This window comes from Oncorhynchus nerka, linkage group LG6 (assembly GCF_034236695.1).
Source record: "Oncorhynchus nerka isolate Pitt River linkage group LG6, Oner_Uvic_2.0, whole genome shotgun sequence".
In the NCBI taxonomy this organism is placed as follows: domain Eukaryota; kingdom Metazoa; phylum Chordata; class Actinopteri; order Salmoniformes; family Salmonidae; genus Oncorhynchus; species Oncorhynchus nerka.
The window spans coordinates 26,097,234-26,115,200 of NC_088401.1; the positions used below are offsets into that span (position 1 = coordinate 26,097,234).

Genomic DNA, 17,967 nt, shown 5'->3' on the forward strand with positions numbered 1-17,967 from the left:
ACATCTACACACAAGTCTTTCTCGAAATTCCTAAAAGGAGCATTTCCACATAAAAATCCCTGTGAGCACTAACATGTGAAGTTTATAGGAGCACATCAAACTTGGTGTCAAATGAAAGTTACGAGTCTATATTCTTGAGAAATTAAGTCATACAGTATATACATTTTTCAACCATTTTCCATCCTAAATATTAGGAATAAGCAAAGGCTTTGATTTCTGGCCAAACAGAAGGAAAAGGTGTCATAGAAAACATATAGCAGAAAAAGTCTTAAAAGGTATTAGAAATAAATCAAATCAAATGGTATTTGTCACATGCTTTGTAGACTAGCAATGAAATGCTTACTTACGGGTCCTTTTCCAACAATGCAGAGTTAAAGATAGAAATGGTGACACGAGGACTGAATACACAGTGAATACCGGATAACAATAAAAACAATAATAAAAATAACATCAAAACACAATGTAGACATAAAGACCCCTGCCGGCTAATATCAACATTGGAATTATTTGCCTTCTGTAAGTTTAAGAAAGGTTGCTTAGTTTTGTCATTCTGTATTTCTAATTTCTCTCCCTCATGAGGACGGAGGATTGTGAAAGTTCACAGAAGTAGCAAGTAAAGGTAGACCTTCCAATTGGTTAGTGTTTTTACTAATAACAATTTGGTTTATGATTTATAAAGTGATTAAAACACATAATTCTGTTACCAAATCTGTAAAAAAAAAAAAAACAGTAACAGAATGACTGCAACTGAATTGGCTACAATGGGAATTCATTGTAGTCACAAACCACAGTTGGGTCACCTGCTACTGTCCTCCCTTCCACTGACATACTGTTATGTTCAGCTCATAATTGATTTTGTTATCTTTCTGTCGTCATGCGGTCAAACCAAGAGTGTTAAAACAGTCTGAACAACCATTCGCTCTCTATCCCCGTCTCTATTCTCTCCAGTTAATGTCACCTCTCCAGGCTCTTACTGACACCTACCCATGAGCCCCCTCTCTCTCCATTTCCTGTAACCAGGCCTCTCACCTACTGAGCAGGGACTGACCCCGGACGTCCATGGACATTGAAATGTGGTCAGTCCAAATCTCAACCAATCATAGACATCTGTTTCACAAGTGTGAACAGAGAATACAGTAGAGCACAGTACAGCACAGCACAGACATTTAAGAAAACTAGAGTATACTAGAGTATAGGTCAGAACAATACAGTACTGCAATACAGTTTAGTACAGTACAGTAGAGCACACTAAGATTAGAGTACAGTATAATTTACTGTATAGCACTGTGCTCTACTGAACTATACTGTATTGAACTCTACTCTACTGTGATGTGCTCTACTGTAATGCACTCTACTGTGCTCTACTGTGATATACTGTGATGTCCAAACTTGTGAAACATAGACTTCTATGATTAGTACAGATTTGGTCTGTAATACGGGCGGAGAGCATTACAATAATAACCAGTGTGTAGAAAAATACCCAAACACGCAAAGGACGATAGTAAATAATTCCAGCTTTGTGTACCTATTCAGTATACATCACCATGAAAATAATGACATCCATAATTATGTATTTCTGTATAGTACAGATCAGGGACCCATGATGTCATTCTGTTACCATCATTCTGTTACCGAGTATTAATCCACTTCACTTACTGTAGTTGGATTTTTTTCAAACTCAAGGTGCCATGTCATAGCTGACACCCCATTCTTTCGGCAGACATCTTTAAATCCTCATTCAGAATAGATATTTAACAGCGTTTTGAAAATGTGGTCACACAAAAAAACTGAGGGAGATTTTACCGTCATTCCGTTACCAAACATCTGCACTGTTCTTCGAGTAAATGTGTTTTTGTAAAATGTTCAGTGGAAATTGTTAGACGTAGTCCTGCATGGTTTGTTTAACTTTGCAATCAATGGTTTTTGTTTGGCATACTTTTAAAGTGAAAGATCTGAGTCTCATCGTCATTCAGTTACCACAGAATTGCCTAAAGGCAATCCCAGTGAAAAAACTGAGGAGGATACTTCTTGTTACAACGACAACTCCTCATCCGACATCTCACCTGAGAGGTTTCAGATATCTCACTTTACCATTTGACCTCAAATGTGATAATACAATGGAATATGCTAATTAAATCTGCCTCACAACTGCTCATCCGACATCGCACCTGAGAGGTTTCAGATATCTCACTTTACCATTTGACCTCAAATGTGATAATACAATAGAAGATGCTAATTAAATCTGCCTCACACAAAAAGCACATCATTATCAGAGCAGCTAGCATAGCTAGTCTGTTTACTAAAACAACGCAAGTTCAAGTCAACAATGAAACCTCATCTTCTCATTGAGAAGACCACATTGGAAACAAGTCTCTTGACTTTTTTGGATCCTCACAGTTTTGGTATATTTATCTGTTGCCTTGGTTGTCCAACATTTTGCGTGTTTAAATTGTCAAATAAAATAAAATTAAACTGGCACACTAGCCTAGGTACCCAAGCTAGCATTGCGTTGTTTAAAGCTGGAACGCACAAGCAAAGGACACTAGGTGATGGACAGGATAGGCTGGAAGCGGAAGTATGGAACTCATTTCCCCAGCAGGTGCCATGTTCCCCAGTTGGACGTGTGCCTGGCAGCAGCGGGGGGATGAAACTGTTAGACCATGACAACCCAGCGGGTTGCTCGTAGAGACTGGGAATGACAGCTAGCAACAGAGACAACAGAGTACAGAAGGGAAGATGCTGAGAGAGAGACTCTGCTGAGAGAGAGTCAAACGGAGTGAGGGAGGAAGAGAGGTATCGTAAATAACCGTTTTATACGTAGATGCAGAGATGGAAAGATTGTGTTAATGACTGCCTTGGCTAAAGGAGATGATTGGACGGGGTCTAGCCTAAACAAACCGTGTCAGTGTGTCAATATGGCTGGGATCGTACCAAGTTCCACAATTGAGGGTGGGGGAGATGGAAAAAATAACATCAGTGAACCTGCATGCATGGATAATCAGCCCCACTACCGCTAAGTGACTAGGGATCAGGTTGAGGGAACACTACTTATTATAGACACCTATAAATACACAACACCTATCGCTAATCCATGCACAGCCAATGTTAGTCGTGATCCATTTTAGTCATTTAGCAGACGCTCTTATCCAGGGCAATTAGGGTTAAGTGCCTTGCTCAAGGGCAGAATTATTTTTCACCTAGTCGGCTGGGGGATTCAAACCAGCAACCTTTTGGTTACTGGCCCAGCGCCAGTGTATCAATATACTGGGGGCAGCAAGTAGCATCTCTCTCTCTCTCTCTCTCTAAGATGCCGTGTGAAGGAACATCAAGGCCCCCTCCTGAACACTGCTCAAAGCAGTGGTGTTCAGGTGCCGAATGTACAGTAGCATATGTCTTCAGATCATTCACACAATCCTGGTTCTCGGTCTACAGACAGAGCCTGGATTGAGTCAGCTACCTTTGAAGACTGGAAGGAAGGACATTGTCCTCTGGGGAACTATGTGTGGGCCTGGCTAGTTTCCCTGGTGATGGTGTTTGTGCCTGGGCTGTAAAGCTTAATGTCCTCCCCAGCTCCCATCTCATACAGTGCAAATTGGAGGCTTCTATCTCATGGGGCCAGGGTGCAATGACTACACAGACAGAGAAAACAAGGTGGCAGGTAGCCTAGTGGTTAGAGAGGCGAGCCAGCAACTGAAGGGATGAATCATTAGATCATTTGTTTTGGGACTGTACATATGTAGGTTGTTTTAGTTCGCATTGCAACATTTACCTGGAGCTAACTCTGCAAATAGCACTGCTGAGTGAAAAGCCAAAGTTAATCGATCAATAATATAAGAATACTCTTAGCAAAAATGTTTATCTTTAATTTACAATCTGTTGAAACTATGTGAGTAGAAAGGTTCAAAACTTTTGTGAAACATCACAGCACATTTGAAAAATATATGGCAAATAGAAATCAAAACTGGATGGTCTTCAGAGATAGATGAGAGGATTTGAGGGTAGCTGAAGGAGGAGACTAAAAACAAAAAAATATCAAATATACTGTTTCCATAAAATGCATATTGTATGTATAAGCTGGAAGTAAAAGCCTAAGTGTTGTTGACCATTAGTTTACTCCAATTAAAGGCCACTCTAAAATGTGCAGTTTTGTCACACAACACAATGCCACAGATGTCTCAAGTTTTGAGGGAGCATGCAATTGCCATGCTGACTGCAGGAATGTCCACCAGAGCTGTTGGCAGAGTATTCATCATTAATATCTCTACCATAAGCCGCCTCCAATGTTGTTTTAGAGAATTTGGTCATACGTCCAATCGGCCTCACAACCATAGACCATGTGTATGGCATCATGTGGGCGAGCAGTTTGCTGATGTCAACATTGTAAACAGAGTACCCCATGGTGGCGGTGGGGTTATGGTATGCGCATGCAGGCATAAATTACGGACAATGAACACAATTGAATTTTATCGATTGTCAATTTGAAATTTGAATAAGATCCTGTTGTGAGTCCCATTGTGAACCCCATTGTGAGGCCCATGTTTTTTGGTAGCTATGACCAACAGATGCATATCTGTAATCTCAGTCATGAAAACCATAGACTAGGGCCTAACACATTTATTTCAATTGACTGATTTCCTCATATGAACTGTAATTCAGAAAAATGGTTGAAATTGTTGCATGTTGTGTTTATATTTATGTTCAGTATATATACAATTAAAAAAATAACAATCTATCTGCAATATTAAACCTGATCTACCCCCTCTAAATATGTCAGGAAGTGAGCTGGCAACCGGAGCGTTACTGGTACCAAATCCTAAAAGCCATTGACTGCCGTTGTGCCCTTGAGCGAGGCTCTTAACCCCCCACAACAACAGCTACTCGGGCACCTAGTGTACCTGCCCCCCTGTATACAACTGACCAATAAAGCGATCTTTAAGATAAAGTCCCGTTGTCCCAACGAAAGAGGTAATTCAGCTTGAGTTGCCATGGTTGGAATAGGAATCTTTTTGGTTTTAGTGTCTTTACTCGGCTTTGTCCAGGTGGGGTGCAACTGGACAAGAATACAGAGTTTGGTTATAGATGGTTATTACCATATGTATTGTTTAGATCATGACTGTATATTGATATTTTGTTGGAAGTCTCAGGATGTCCTATTGTAATGTTAATGGATGCTAATCAAACAGGATTGTGCTGTAAATTCCTGTATCTATCCAACTTTGTCCTATGTTTTCATACATCCAAAGTAGTCTTCTGTTGAGATGAGTTCATATCCTATGCCATTGATTGTGTAGATGCAGATAAATGCCTCAAACCCATATGAATGGAAAACCAGGTACCCAATAAAATAAGGAAATTAGACGGTGCGTATTTCTCATTAATTTGGGGTCTAAGCATATACCAGAACTACACAACTGATGGCAGGGATAAGAACTCCTCTCAAAATAAGACTTTTGAGATCTATAAACATCTGACAATATTTGGAGTGAACTATCCCTTTAAGAATAGATACAGTACATCAAAGTCTTGGCAATGGATGACAGTCAGGCTCCCCACATAGGCAGAGAGAAAAGCCAAGCATCCATCACCAAATGATTAGACAGCAATGTAACCACTAGGGCTATTTGATCCACCCTCTCATTTTTCATTTCCAATCCCACCTGGATAAATTTACAACACCAACTCACTCAGGTTGAATAATATAATTCACAGGAGAATTTTACAAGACAAGCGTACACTGAGTGTACAAAACATTAGAAACGCCTTCCTAATAGAGTTGCATCCCCTTTTGCCCTCAGGACAGCCTCAATTTGTTGGAGCATGGGCTGACTCTACAAGGCGATGAAAGCGTTCCACATGGATGCTGGCCCATGTTGACTCCAATGCTTCCCACAGTTGTGTCAAGTTGTCTGGATGTTCTTTGGTTGGTGGACCATTCTTTATACATACAGGAAACTGTTGAGTTTCACGTTCATCGTATTGATGAGACCAAGGCGCAGCGTGATATGAATACACCTTCTTTAATTAACGAAGAACACTACACAAACTAACAAAATGACCGTAACGCTAATACAACGAGTGCTGACATGCAACTACACATAGACAAATGGAAAATGGCAACCTAAATAGGATCCCCAATCAGAGACAACAATAAACAGCTGCCTCTGATTGGGAACCGATTCAGGCCACCATAGACCTACATTACCTAGACATACAAAAAAAACATAGATATACAAAAACCTTAGACAGGACTAAAACACAAATACCCACCCTCGTCACACCCTGACCTGACCAAACTAATACATAAAACATAGATAATTAAGGTCAGTCCTTGACATTGAGTGTGAAAAACCCAGCAGCATTGCAGTTCTTACACACAAACCGGTGAGCCTGGCATCTTCTACCATACCCTGTTCAAAGGCACTTAAATGTTTAGTCTTGCCCATTCACCCTCTGAATGGCACACATACACAATCCATGTCTCAATAGTCTCGAGGCTTAAAAATCCTTCTTTAACCTGTCTCCTCCCCTTCATCTACACTGATTGAAGTGGATTTAACAAGTGACATCAATAAGGGATCATAGCTTTCACCTGTATTCACCTGATCAGTCTACAGTGGACTACAAAATTATTGGGACAGCGACAAATTGTTTTTGTGAGAAAGTTACAGATGCACAAATAACATACCCCCCAAAAAATGCTAATCTCCCCTGTTGCTGTAATGGTGAGAGGTTAACAGGTCTTGGGAGTTTGATATTTGTGCATCTGTAACTTTCTTTCCTCTCTGGCGAGGTTCCCATTGCTTAGAAGGCAGCCACGGTGCGCCCTTTATTTAAAGGGGGAGATCAAGCTGATACTAACTTTTAAAGACCAATTTTGATTTTGCCTTGTTAATCAAAAGTGTTTTTCAAACAGTATATTTATATTTTCCAACGGGGCTAAACATTTGGGTGAGTTTTTTTTCTCGACCGAGTAGCCTCATTTCACTGCCTCAAAAATGTTTTAACCATCTAGTGTTCAGTGAAATAACAACACAACGTCAAATACAGGTAGCCTTGTCAAATAATTAACATCCAATCATATTAACCGTCACTCTCTTACGGGAAACCTTCACTCTTGCGCAGACATTTAGAAACGAAACATGACAATTTGAAAAATAAGCCACGGGAGTTTTTGGAGCGAAAATAAAGACGACTTTCGAGTAGTACGACATGTGTAAAAGCAACAGATACCATTAACAAGAAGGGGCTAGAAGCGTCTTACTTGGTGAGCTACCGAGTGGCCCCATAATATTGTGGATTACTTCATTCTTCCGGCTGCTGCGGATATGGCTGGGACAATGCTGGGGGAAAAGGCCAAAAAAACTATACAGACAATGCCTTCATCAAACAACACTGTTTCATGACGCATAAGCGACATGACAGGAGACGTTTTGAAACAATTACTGCTTTGCATACAAGCCAATGAATTATATGCGCAACAGCTGGATGAGTCAGCAGATGTGGCGAGCATGGTATACTGTATGTCTGTTACGTTTATGGGGGTCAATTAAGGAAGACATCCTCTTTTGCAAACCACTGGAAACCAGGACAACATGAGAGGATATTTTTTAAGTACTGAACAGCTTTGTGACATCAAATGGAATTTGGTGGTCAAGATGCGTTGGTATCTGTACTGATGGCGCAAACGCCATGACAGGGAGACATAGTGGAGTGGTAACGCGTGTGCAAGCAGTTGCTCCCGACGCCACTTGGGTACACTGCAGCATCCACCGAGAGGCTCTTGCTGCCAAGGGAATGCCTGACAGCTTGAAAGATGTTTTGGAAACTACAGTGAAAATGGTTAACTTTGTTATTACAGCAAGGCCCCTGAACTCTCGTGTATTTTTTGCATTATGCAATGATACGGGCAGCGACCATGTAACGCTTTTACAACATACAGAAGTGCGCTGGTTATCAAGGGGCAAAGTATTGACAAGTTTTTTGGAATTGAGAGACTAGCTTAAAGTTTTCTTTACTGACCATAATTTTCACTTGTCTGGCCGCTTGCATTATGACGATTTTTTCTTGCCTGAATGATCTGAATCTAGGATTACAGGGACTCTCCCCAACTGCGCTCAGAGTTTCTTGCCGTGGCAAATCGAGCTGTTATTATTATATTATTATTTCTGCCCTGGTCCTATAAGTGCCGGGTTGTGACAAAAACTCACATTCATTCTTATGTTTAATAAATGTATCATATAGTGTGATGGCAAAAACAACATTTGAGAGTGCGCTGACCCTGGTGCTAGAGGGGGTATGCAGCTGGAGGTTGAATGTTTGAAGGGGTACAGGACTAAAGTTTGGGAACCACTGCGGTAGTCCATTCCATTCTTGTGGGCCGGCTAAGGAGTATTGGTGTCTCTGAAGGGTCTTTGGTCTGGATTGCTAACTACCTCTCTCAAAGAGTGCAGTGTACAAAATTAGAACATCTGCTGTCTCATCCACTGCCTGTCAGCAAGGGAGTACCCCAAGGCTTGATCCTAGGCCCCATGCTCTTCTCAATTTACATCAGCAACGTAGCTCAGGCAGTAGGAAGCTCTCTCCTCCATTTATTTGCAGGTGATACAGGCTTATACTCAGCTGGCTCCTCCACGGATTTTGTGTTAAACTCTCTACAACAAAGCTTCTTTAGTGTCCAACAAGCCATTAACCTTGTTCTGAACACCTCCAAAACAAAGTTAATGTGGTCATGTGGTTTGGCTCTCCCCACCGGTGTGAGTACAACCTCATACAAGTACCTGGGAGTAGGGCTAGATGGTACATATCAAAGCTGCAGGGTAAGGTTAAATCTAGACTTGGTTTCCTCTATCGTAATTGCTCCTATTTCACCCCAGCTGCCGAACTAACCCTGAATTAGACGACTATCCTACCCATGCTAGATTATGGAGACATAATTTATAGATCGGCAGGTTAGGGTGCTATCAAGCGGCCAGATGTTCTTTACCATTCGGCCATCAGATTTGCCACCAATCCTCCTCATAGGACTCATCACTGCACTCTATGCTCTTCTGTAAAATGGTAATCTCTGTATACCCGTCGCAAGACCCACTGGTTGACGTTTATTTATAAAACCCTCTTAGGCCTCACTCCCCCCTATCTGAGATACCTACTGCAGCCCTCATCCTCCACATACAACACCCGTTCTGCCAGTCACATTCTGTTAAAGGTCCCCAAAGCACACACATCCCTGGGACACTCCTCTTTTCAGTTCGCTGCAGCTAGCGACTGGAATGAGCTGCAACAAACACTCAAACTGGACAGTTTTATCTCCATCTCTTCCTTCAAAGACTCAATCATGGACACTCTTACTGACAGTTGTGGCTGCTTCGCGTGATGTATTGTTGTCTCTACCTTTATGCTCTTTGTGCTGTTGTCTGTGTGCAATAATGTTTGTACCATGTTTTGTGCTGCTACCATGCTGTGCTGCTTCCATGTTGTGTTGCTACCATGTTGTTGTCATGTTGTTTTGCTGCCATGCTGTGTTGTTGTATTAGGTCTCTCTTTATGTAGTGTTGTGGTGTCTCTCTTGTAAGGATGTGTGTTTTGTCCTATTATGCTTTATTTTATTTATTTATTTAACCTTTGTTTAACTAGGCAAGTCAGTTAAGAACAAATTCTTATTTACAATGACGGCCTACACCGGCCAAACCCGTTCGACGCTGGGCCAATTGTGCGCCCTATGGAACTCACAATCACAGACAGTTGTGATACAGCCTGGATTAGAACCAGGGTGTCTGTAGTGACACCTGTAGCACTAAGGTGCAGTGCTTTAGACCCCTTTATTATTTTCAAATATTTTAAATCCCACCCCCTGTCCCCGCATGAGGCCTTTTGCCATTTGGTAGGCCGTAATTGTAAATAATAATTTGTTCTTAACTGACTTGCCTAGTTAAATAAAGTTTTACATTTTAGTTTGCTATTAAAAGAATCACTATTCATTCAGGATTATCCGTAATCATGGTAGCATCCACATGAATGTTTATTTACAATACAAAGTTACTCCAAAATGACACAAAACATTATTTACCATTCGTATAATCTGAAAAAAAAGAAGAAAAAAATGACATGCATTCCATAAAATGTGTAGTCTAGTCACATGCTTGATGTAGTCATTGCGTGCTATGAATATGTTACCAAATAGCTAACTTTTTACTACCTTAATACACATATTGCCCTTTATTTTGAAATAACCCAAATGGAATCATGTAATAACCATAAAAGTGTTAAACAAATCCAAATATTTGAGATTCTTCAAATACCCACCCTTTTGCCTTGATGACAGCTTTGCACACTCTTGGAATTCACTCAACCAGCTCCAATTTGCTTATTACCCTAATAGGTCCACTGACGATGCAATCGCCATCACACTGCCCTATCCCATCTGGACATGAGGAATACCTATGTAAGAATACTGTTCATTGACTACAGCTCAGCATTTAACACTATAGTACCCTCCAAACTTGTCATTAAGCTCAAGACCCTGGGTCTCAACCCCGCCCTGTGCAACTGGGTCCTGGACTTTCTGACAGGCCGCCCCCAGGTGGTGAAGGTAGGAAACAACATCTCCACCCTGATCCTCAACACTGGGGCCCCACAAGGGTGCGTGCTCAGCCCCCTCCTGTACTCCCTGTTCACCCATGACTGCGTGGCCATGCACGTTTCCAACTCAATCATCAAGTTTGCAGACGACACTACAGTGGTAGGCCTGATTAACAACAACGACGACACAGCCTACAGGGAGGAGGTGAGGGCCCTCGGAGTGTGGTGTCAGGAAAATAACCTCTCACTCAACGTCAACAAAATAAAGGAGATTATCGTGGACTTCAGGAAACAGCAGAGGGAGCATCCCTCCATCCACATCGACGGGACAGTAGTGGAGAAGGTGGGAAGTTTTAAGTTCCTCGGCGTACACATCACGGACAAACTGAAATGGTACACCCACACAGACAGCGTGGTGGAGAAGGCGCAACAGCGCCTCTTCAACCTCAGGAGGCTGAAGAAATTTGGCTTGTCATCTAAAACACTCACAAACTTTTACAGATGCACAATCGAGAGTATCCTGTCGGGCTGTATCACCACCTGGTAAGGTAATTGCACCACCCTCAACAGCAAGGCTCTCCAGAGGGTAGTGCGGTCTGCACAACACATCACCGGCGGCAAACTACCTGCCCTCCAGGACACCTACAGTCACAGGAAGGCCAAAAAGATCATCAAGGACAACAACCACCCAAGCCACTGCCTGTTGACCCCGCCACCATCCAGAAGGCGAGGTCAGTACAGGTGCATCAAAGCGGGGACCGCTTTGACTGACCTTCATGTATTGACTGACCTTCATGCGGAGTCAATCACCACCTTCCGGAGACACCTGAAACCCCACCTCTTTAAGGAATACCTAGGATAGGATAAAGTAATCCTTCTCACCCCCCCCTTAAAAGACCTAGATGCACTATTGTAAAGTGGCTGTTCCACTGGATGTCATAAGGTGAAAGCACCAATTTGTAAGTCGCTCTGGATAAGAGCGTCTGCTAAATGACTTAAATGTAAATGTAAATGTAAATGTCTTAAAGTAATGATGGACTGTCATTTCTCTTTGCTTATTTGAGCTGTTCTTGCCATAATATGAACTTGGTCTTTTACCAAATAGGGTATCTTCTGTATACCACACCTACCTTGCCACAACACGACTGATTTGCTCAAACGCATTAAGAAGGAAATAAATTCCACTATGTACTTTTAAGAAGGCACACCTGTTAATTGAAATGCATTCCAGGTCACTACCTCATGAAGCTGGTTGAGAGAATGCCAAGAGTGCGCAAAGCTGTCATCAAGGTAAAGGGTGGCTACTTTGGAGAAGAATCTAAAATCTAAAATATATCTTGATTTGTTTAACACTTTTTGGGTTACTACATGATTCCATATGTGTTATTTAATAGTTTTGATGTCTTCACTATTATTCTACAATGTATAAAATATTACAAATAAAGAATAACCCTTGAATGAGTAGGTGTAAGTGTAGGTGTAAGTTTGACCGCTAGTGTAAGTGAATTTGCCGCAATACTGTTGGTCCCCTAAAATGGGGGGACAATATAAAAAAAGTGCTGTAATTTCTAAACGGTTAATTTGATATGGAATCCCGAGTGGCTCAGCGGTCTAAGGCACTGCATCTCAGTGCAAGAAGGGTCACTACAGTTCCTGGTTTGAGTACAGGCTGTATCACATCCGGCTGTGATAGGGAGTCCTATAGGGCGGTGCACAATTTTCCCTGCGCCATCCAGGTTGGGCCGGGGTAGGCCGTCATTGTAACTAAGATTTTGTTTTTAACTGACTTGCCTAGTTAAATAAAGGTTCAATTTTACAAAATCAAACAAATATGGATGAAAATACCCTCAAATTAAAGCTGACAGTCTGCACTTTAACCTCATAGTCATTGTATCATTTCAAATCCAAAGTGCTGGAGTACAGAGCCAAAACAACAACATTACTGTCCCAATACTTTTGGTACTCACTGCATGTCATGGAAAGAGCAGGTGTTCCTAATGTTTTGTACACTCAGCGTAAAAGAACGCATAGCGGTGGTAATCCATAACATAATAAAACAAACTGAAATCAAAACCTCATGCTTCGCTTTGCCTGAGAAAACTGTGTGAAACCAATTCATAATAGCACAGACATACTTAAGGAGAGAAGTACTAACAATAACAAGTCAACGTTGACCAAGATCATGTTAAGCTTTAGGAACATGCAGCAGCTCCTTGAGGTGCCCAGGGATCATTCGTTTTTCAGTAATCTAGTGAGTTATCCATGCCTAGCAACTATTGGCATGGAACACTGTCAATGCACCATAGGAAGAAAATGTTAATGAATCCCCTTTAGCAGGCACCAGTCGTGTGCAAACTGGGCTCTGGGTGCATGCAGACTGAGAATATTACTATGCGCTTAACTGGAATTAGTCATAGGCTACTGTAATACAAAAGGCATGTATTCATCCTTTTGTAAGGTTCAAGGGCAACTGTACATTTAGAAAGTGTTCCCTATGATAAAATCCTGCTTATTGGTCTATTCTCTGCACCCGATTTGTCCTTTTCAGTCAAGTGTATGAGGAGGAGGACACTATGTAGGAGCACCAAGAAAAGAGGCATACAAGGCTAGGTGGTTTGTGGCTGAGTGGACAACACCATCAGGCTGCTCTTGCTGAGGCCAGAGGTGCTAGATGCTGATTGCTGATTCCTGTTCACTTTTTACTCCTCTGACTCACATCCGATTTGTATTCAAATTCTCTCTCTGCCCTGATTAAAGTGAATTTCCCTAAGGCAGTGCTGTGGTGACTGTTCGTGACACCAGTGTTTACCACCTCTCCATCAGCCATGCTTGGGAAGCAAGTCAATTTAGAAATGGATAAACTTGGCCATTTGCATCAAAGATAGCACAGCAGGCCATTGAGGCCAAAACTTTGCAAAACTGAAATAAAGACATCAAGGGTCTGAAAGCTCATGGCTCCAAACAGGTTGCATGGTTACTTTTTACTTTTTAAATTAAACAGTCAACTATTAAATTAGCAAAATGCAGAAATTACTCTGCCATTTCCTGGTTGCTAGTTCGTCTAAATTTCAGTTTATGTGACAAAACAAGCAAGTTAGTATTTGGAATCATTGTACCATCTAAACTGTCATGAAATATATTTTCAATAACCAAAAATATTGTATTTTCATCTGTTTGAACCTGGTGTACAAAACCGGAAGTACGAGACACAAAAACAACACTTAAGAACAGTAAGCATAGAAATAGCGCACATAGAACAGATCTACCATTTCTTAGACTTGCTTTCATACGTATAAAAAAGTCATACCATAAAAAAAATCAGCTGTAATGGAAACAGGAAGTTTCGTTACAATTTTATAAATGCAGACAGATCATTTGTTTGTATCTATAAAATGAATTATGCAAGAAATGGTGGTGGAAACGTCTTTATGTGTAAACATTTATATAATAACCATCACATCAAAGTAAACTTCGATGATATGGTGTGTGGTCCTCCCTCTACGACTCAGGAAGGCATGCGGTTTACTAGGCTACAGATGAAATAACTTATGATGTGTCATGTGTCTTCCCCCCTTTTTCCTCTCTCTACCCTACTGAGGTTACATTTAAAAAACCTTTGGTTAACATAGAGATTCTGGGAACATCAGTAGGTGGGGGAAATGAACTATATTCTGGTAATACGAACAATTGACTATATGCAGTGGTACTTAATGAATATGATGTCAGTTCTGTTGTCATCTGAGACATTCTCATCAATGATAAGATGACATAAACTTTACAGTGGAAAGTCTACACATTAGAGTTATCGGATTCACATGGAATTGTTGTTCAATTTAAATGTTTGAATATGAAATTATTTGTGATGGGATGAAATGTGATTTTAGCTTCTAAAATGAGAGATTTGGGTTTTCATAAGGTTAGGGCTCTGCTCAATCAGTGGCCCGCCTTTGTGAAGGGACATGGGCTATACAACTTTTCAAACACGCCCTCCTCTTCCTTCCTATATAAAGCCTTGACGACAACATAACTTCCTGTTCCGAGGATATGTCCTATGTCAGAGGACGACGGTCCTATGTCAGAATGGTTCAGATAATAACTACAGAACGAAGCCAACATCAGCGTGAGCTTTGGTTGCGAATGGTATGAACTTTTGAACTCTTATTCACTACAGAAGTGATACCTCCTAGCCGTTGATTTAGTAACAGCAGCTGCAAACAAAGGTTAGGAAGGAACAGACAGATTATCCCGTCTGTCACACAACGACGTTACTACAACGTATCCAATTGACCAGGAGAGACATCTTCAGAGGACAAAGGACTCGTTTTGACAACACGGCCTTCCATCTACCACCAACCTACTGAAGCGCAGCTCAGAGTAAATATTTATTGCATTTTCCTTTTCCAAATGGGTGGTAATTTAGAATGCATAAGATACTGTATTTACGATAGCACAGCTTCGCCCTTTGTTCTTCAGTCTTCCCGCTCTTTCACTCAAACCCAGCCCTTTTCTTTTGTGTAACCAGCTGTCATATCTGTTCCGCCCGCTAGGGATGTTTTCCTTTATGACGTGATTTGTAATCAAGTTATGATTAATTGTGTGTATGTGAATTCTGTGTGATTAGTTAGGTATTTAGTAAAATAATTAAACCCAATTTTGTATTGCTGATTCAAATTGTTAGCCAGGGTTCTTGCAGATAAAATAATTTACAACTTTCAGATGAGACTGAATTGAGGTGACTATTGATATCGACTGCTATGGATGTAAAATATTACTAGGTCTTTAAGAGTTTATTCGGAAGATAACAGCTCTATAAATATTATTTTGTGGTGCCCGGCTCTCTAGTTAATTACATTTACATGACTAGCTCAATCAGGTGATATTAATTATGGATCAATTATTTTATAGAATAGCATGTCATATCACTTAATCCGGCATAGCCAAAGATACGACAGATGGTTGGTGAAAGTGCACAGTGATATTGATACTCCTTTCCAATAAATATCAAGGGTCTGATTCTGTTGACATGATGATCGATGCTTGACTGCCGTTTGACAAATAAAAATATTCTTATCCATAATAATCTCATCATGTAGACTAGCCTACTAGCCGCACAGCCTACCCACATTTGCTATTTAACACAACAGTTTTTTGTGACAAATGGAAACACATTGAACGTAAAAATGTTCTTCAGTACATGAAAGCTTAAGCGAAAAAGTACATTTTATGTGCACTATTCATCACGCACTGATTTGTATCCACAACAAGTCTGTTTGGTGGAAACACACCACTGGTGGGGAAATGCTACATTTTCTTTACGCATATTTTAGAATATTCCCATAAAAATCTGTCTCCAATTGGATGGAAACCTAGCTAGTGAGAATGACAGATCTATAACTAACATTTCTACATGAATTTTGTCAGGTCACACAAAAAGTTACATATTGCAGCATTAAAACAATAAATATGGGCCTTTTTTTGTGAGCACAATTGTTGATCATTAACAGATTCCATTTAATCGTGAGAGACCAAATACTTTCATCTCAGCAGGATTTGAGACTGTGACTGAACTGTACGCACAGTGTGAAAGTGTAAACTCTAGGACTTGGCTATCTCCTGCGTTCAATGTGATTGGTCAGTCGTCTTCTTGGCATTGCTCGATATGTACATACAGTATGCACAGAATTATAGTTGAATGTACAAAACATCCACAAATATATGTTTATAACATATCATGTCACCTACCCACAGCATAAAAAATGCAAAACAGAAATGTAAGTTGTGAAAATAATTTTGTTTGAAGTGATTGGACTTTATTTTACAACATGGTAAATTTAATCTATGGTGCTGAGATGATTATTTTCATTCCATTTTAAACATGTACAGGCAAGTTGTATTTTTCAACATTGTGTTTATTAACTTCACTCAATAATGTCATACCAGCATAATTTGTTATGTTTTCATTTTCAGTCTGCTCTCATAAAAAAGTCCCCATAACATGTGCAAGTCCTAAAGCTCCAGAGTGTATGCCTATCACTATTCTCAAGTGAATAAATGACTCAATATTATTTGCATCATATTTGTCCAATATTTGCAAAAGAGCATGACACCTTTTCCTTACCATGCAAAGAAAAATGAATGTGGTAGGCTTATGTTACCGAAGGTTGTCATCCAATATGTTTAGGCTATGTATTCATAGGCTAATAGGCACGAACTGATTATTGGACTCAAATAATAAAATGCATGCAATAATCAAACCACTTACTTTGACTATCGAATTTCCTAATGATGGTATCGAGGAAAGTATTCTGTGGTGCCACGTGACCCCTTCGGACTGGCATCTTTGCTGAACGCTATCCCACTGGAGTTATTGGACTTTCTGTCGCCGATGCTGACCTCTACGTCGATGAGTCCCGACAAACGGACGACATTCACTGTGTCCTCGTCATAGACTAATAAATTCTGTAATCCCCGACCTACGTTTTTGTAACTTCATGAGATGGAACAAGTGGACAGTCCTTTAAGTTAAAAGTAGCGTTCTAGAAATTAGCGTCCACTTTATTTGGGGGGGATCGCGAGACAGTTTCCAGTTTCCAAGGAGAGGAGCCCGTGTTTGTTTACGTCCCTTGAACTGTCAAAAATGATACCCTCTCAGGTGAATTGCAAGACGAGAGGTTACTTCTTGTCATTTGTCATTGCAGACTCTGGGGAAGGGGAGTCGGTCAGCCTGCCAAGGAACCTTGGTTTTGCCATAGTTGCGTCCTTTTTTCTCTCCTCCTGGCGTTATTCTTCCCTGTTTCCGTGCACCCGATGGAAGCAACAGAGAGAAACCAGTAGTCTAGTTGAAGAAAACGTAGGGTAACGTCCGTAATAGTTCGTTGAGATGTGATCGCTCTGGAGGAGAGTGGTCTGTGCGCTCAACATTGATGACTTCTGCTTACCAGTGGTGGCGACTGCGCCTCTTTAACCCTTCGTCGTCGGCAAATAGAACTGTTGAAATATTGGCGGACAATACAAAGCACAACCTCGTCAGCCATTACATATAATCATAATTTTGATAATTATGTGGTCAATAATATAAATGTCCTACATTAATTCAGCCCATCTAGCATAGAAGCAGCGCAGGCGAATTAACAAAGGGAAAGAGATGCGACTATTCTGAAGAACTGACTGCTGTAACTACAGAGAGCGAACAACATCTGGTTTAAAATAAGCTAATACAAACAGCTGCCTCTGTTGTCAAATGGTTAGGTGTCTGTGACAGTCCACACAGGTGCAGCTGCATTTACATTCACAGGTGTAGGCTAACCCACATGACATCAATGCGTGGGCTAAGGTTTTAACCGAACTGGCACACACACCACAGTCGTTATTCATTGTGAGGCTGTGAGT

General features: G+C 40.8%; 1 protein-coding gene across 1 annotated transcript in view; it reads right to left on the bottom strand.

Moving 5' to 3' along the window:
- kcnh2b (potassium voltage-gated channel, subfamily H (eag-related), member 2b) overlaps window positions 1-17,967 on the bottom strand; it is a 317,198-nt gene that overhangs the window by 299,087 nt on the left and 144 nt on the right. The window contains exon 2 of the mRNA XM_065019434.1: window positions 16,841-17,565. Within this exon, the coding sequence (XP_064875506.1) occupies window positions 16,841-16,916 (76 nt within the window). The 5' untranslated portion in view covers window positions 16,917-17,565. The remainder of the gene's footprint in view (window positions 1-16,840; window positions 17,566-17,967) is intronic.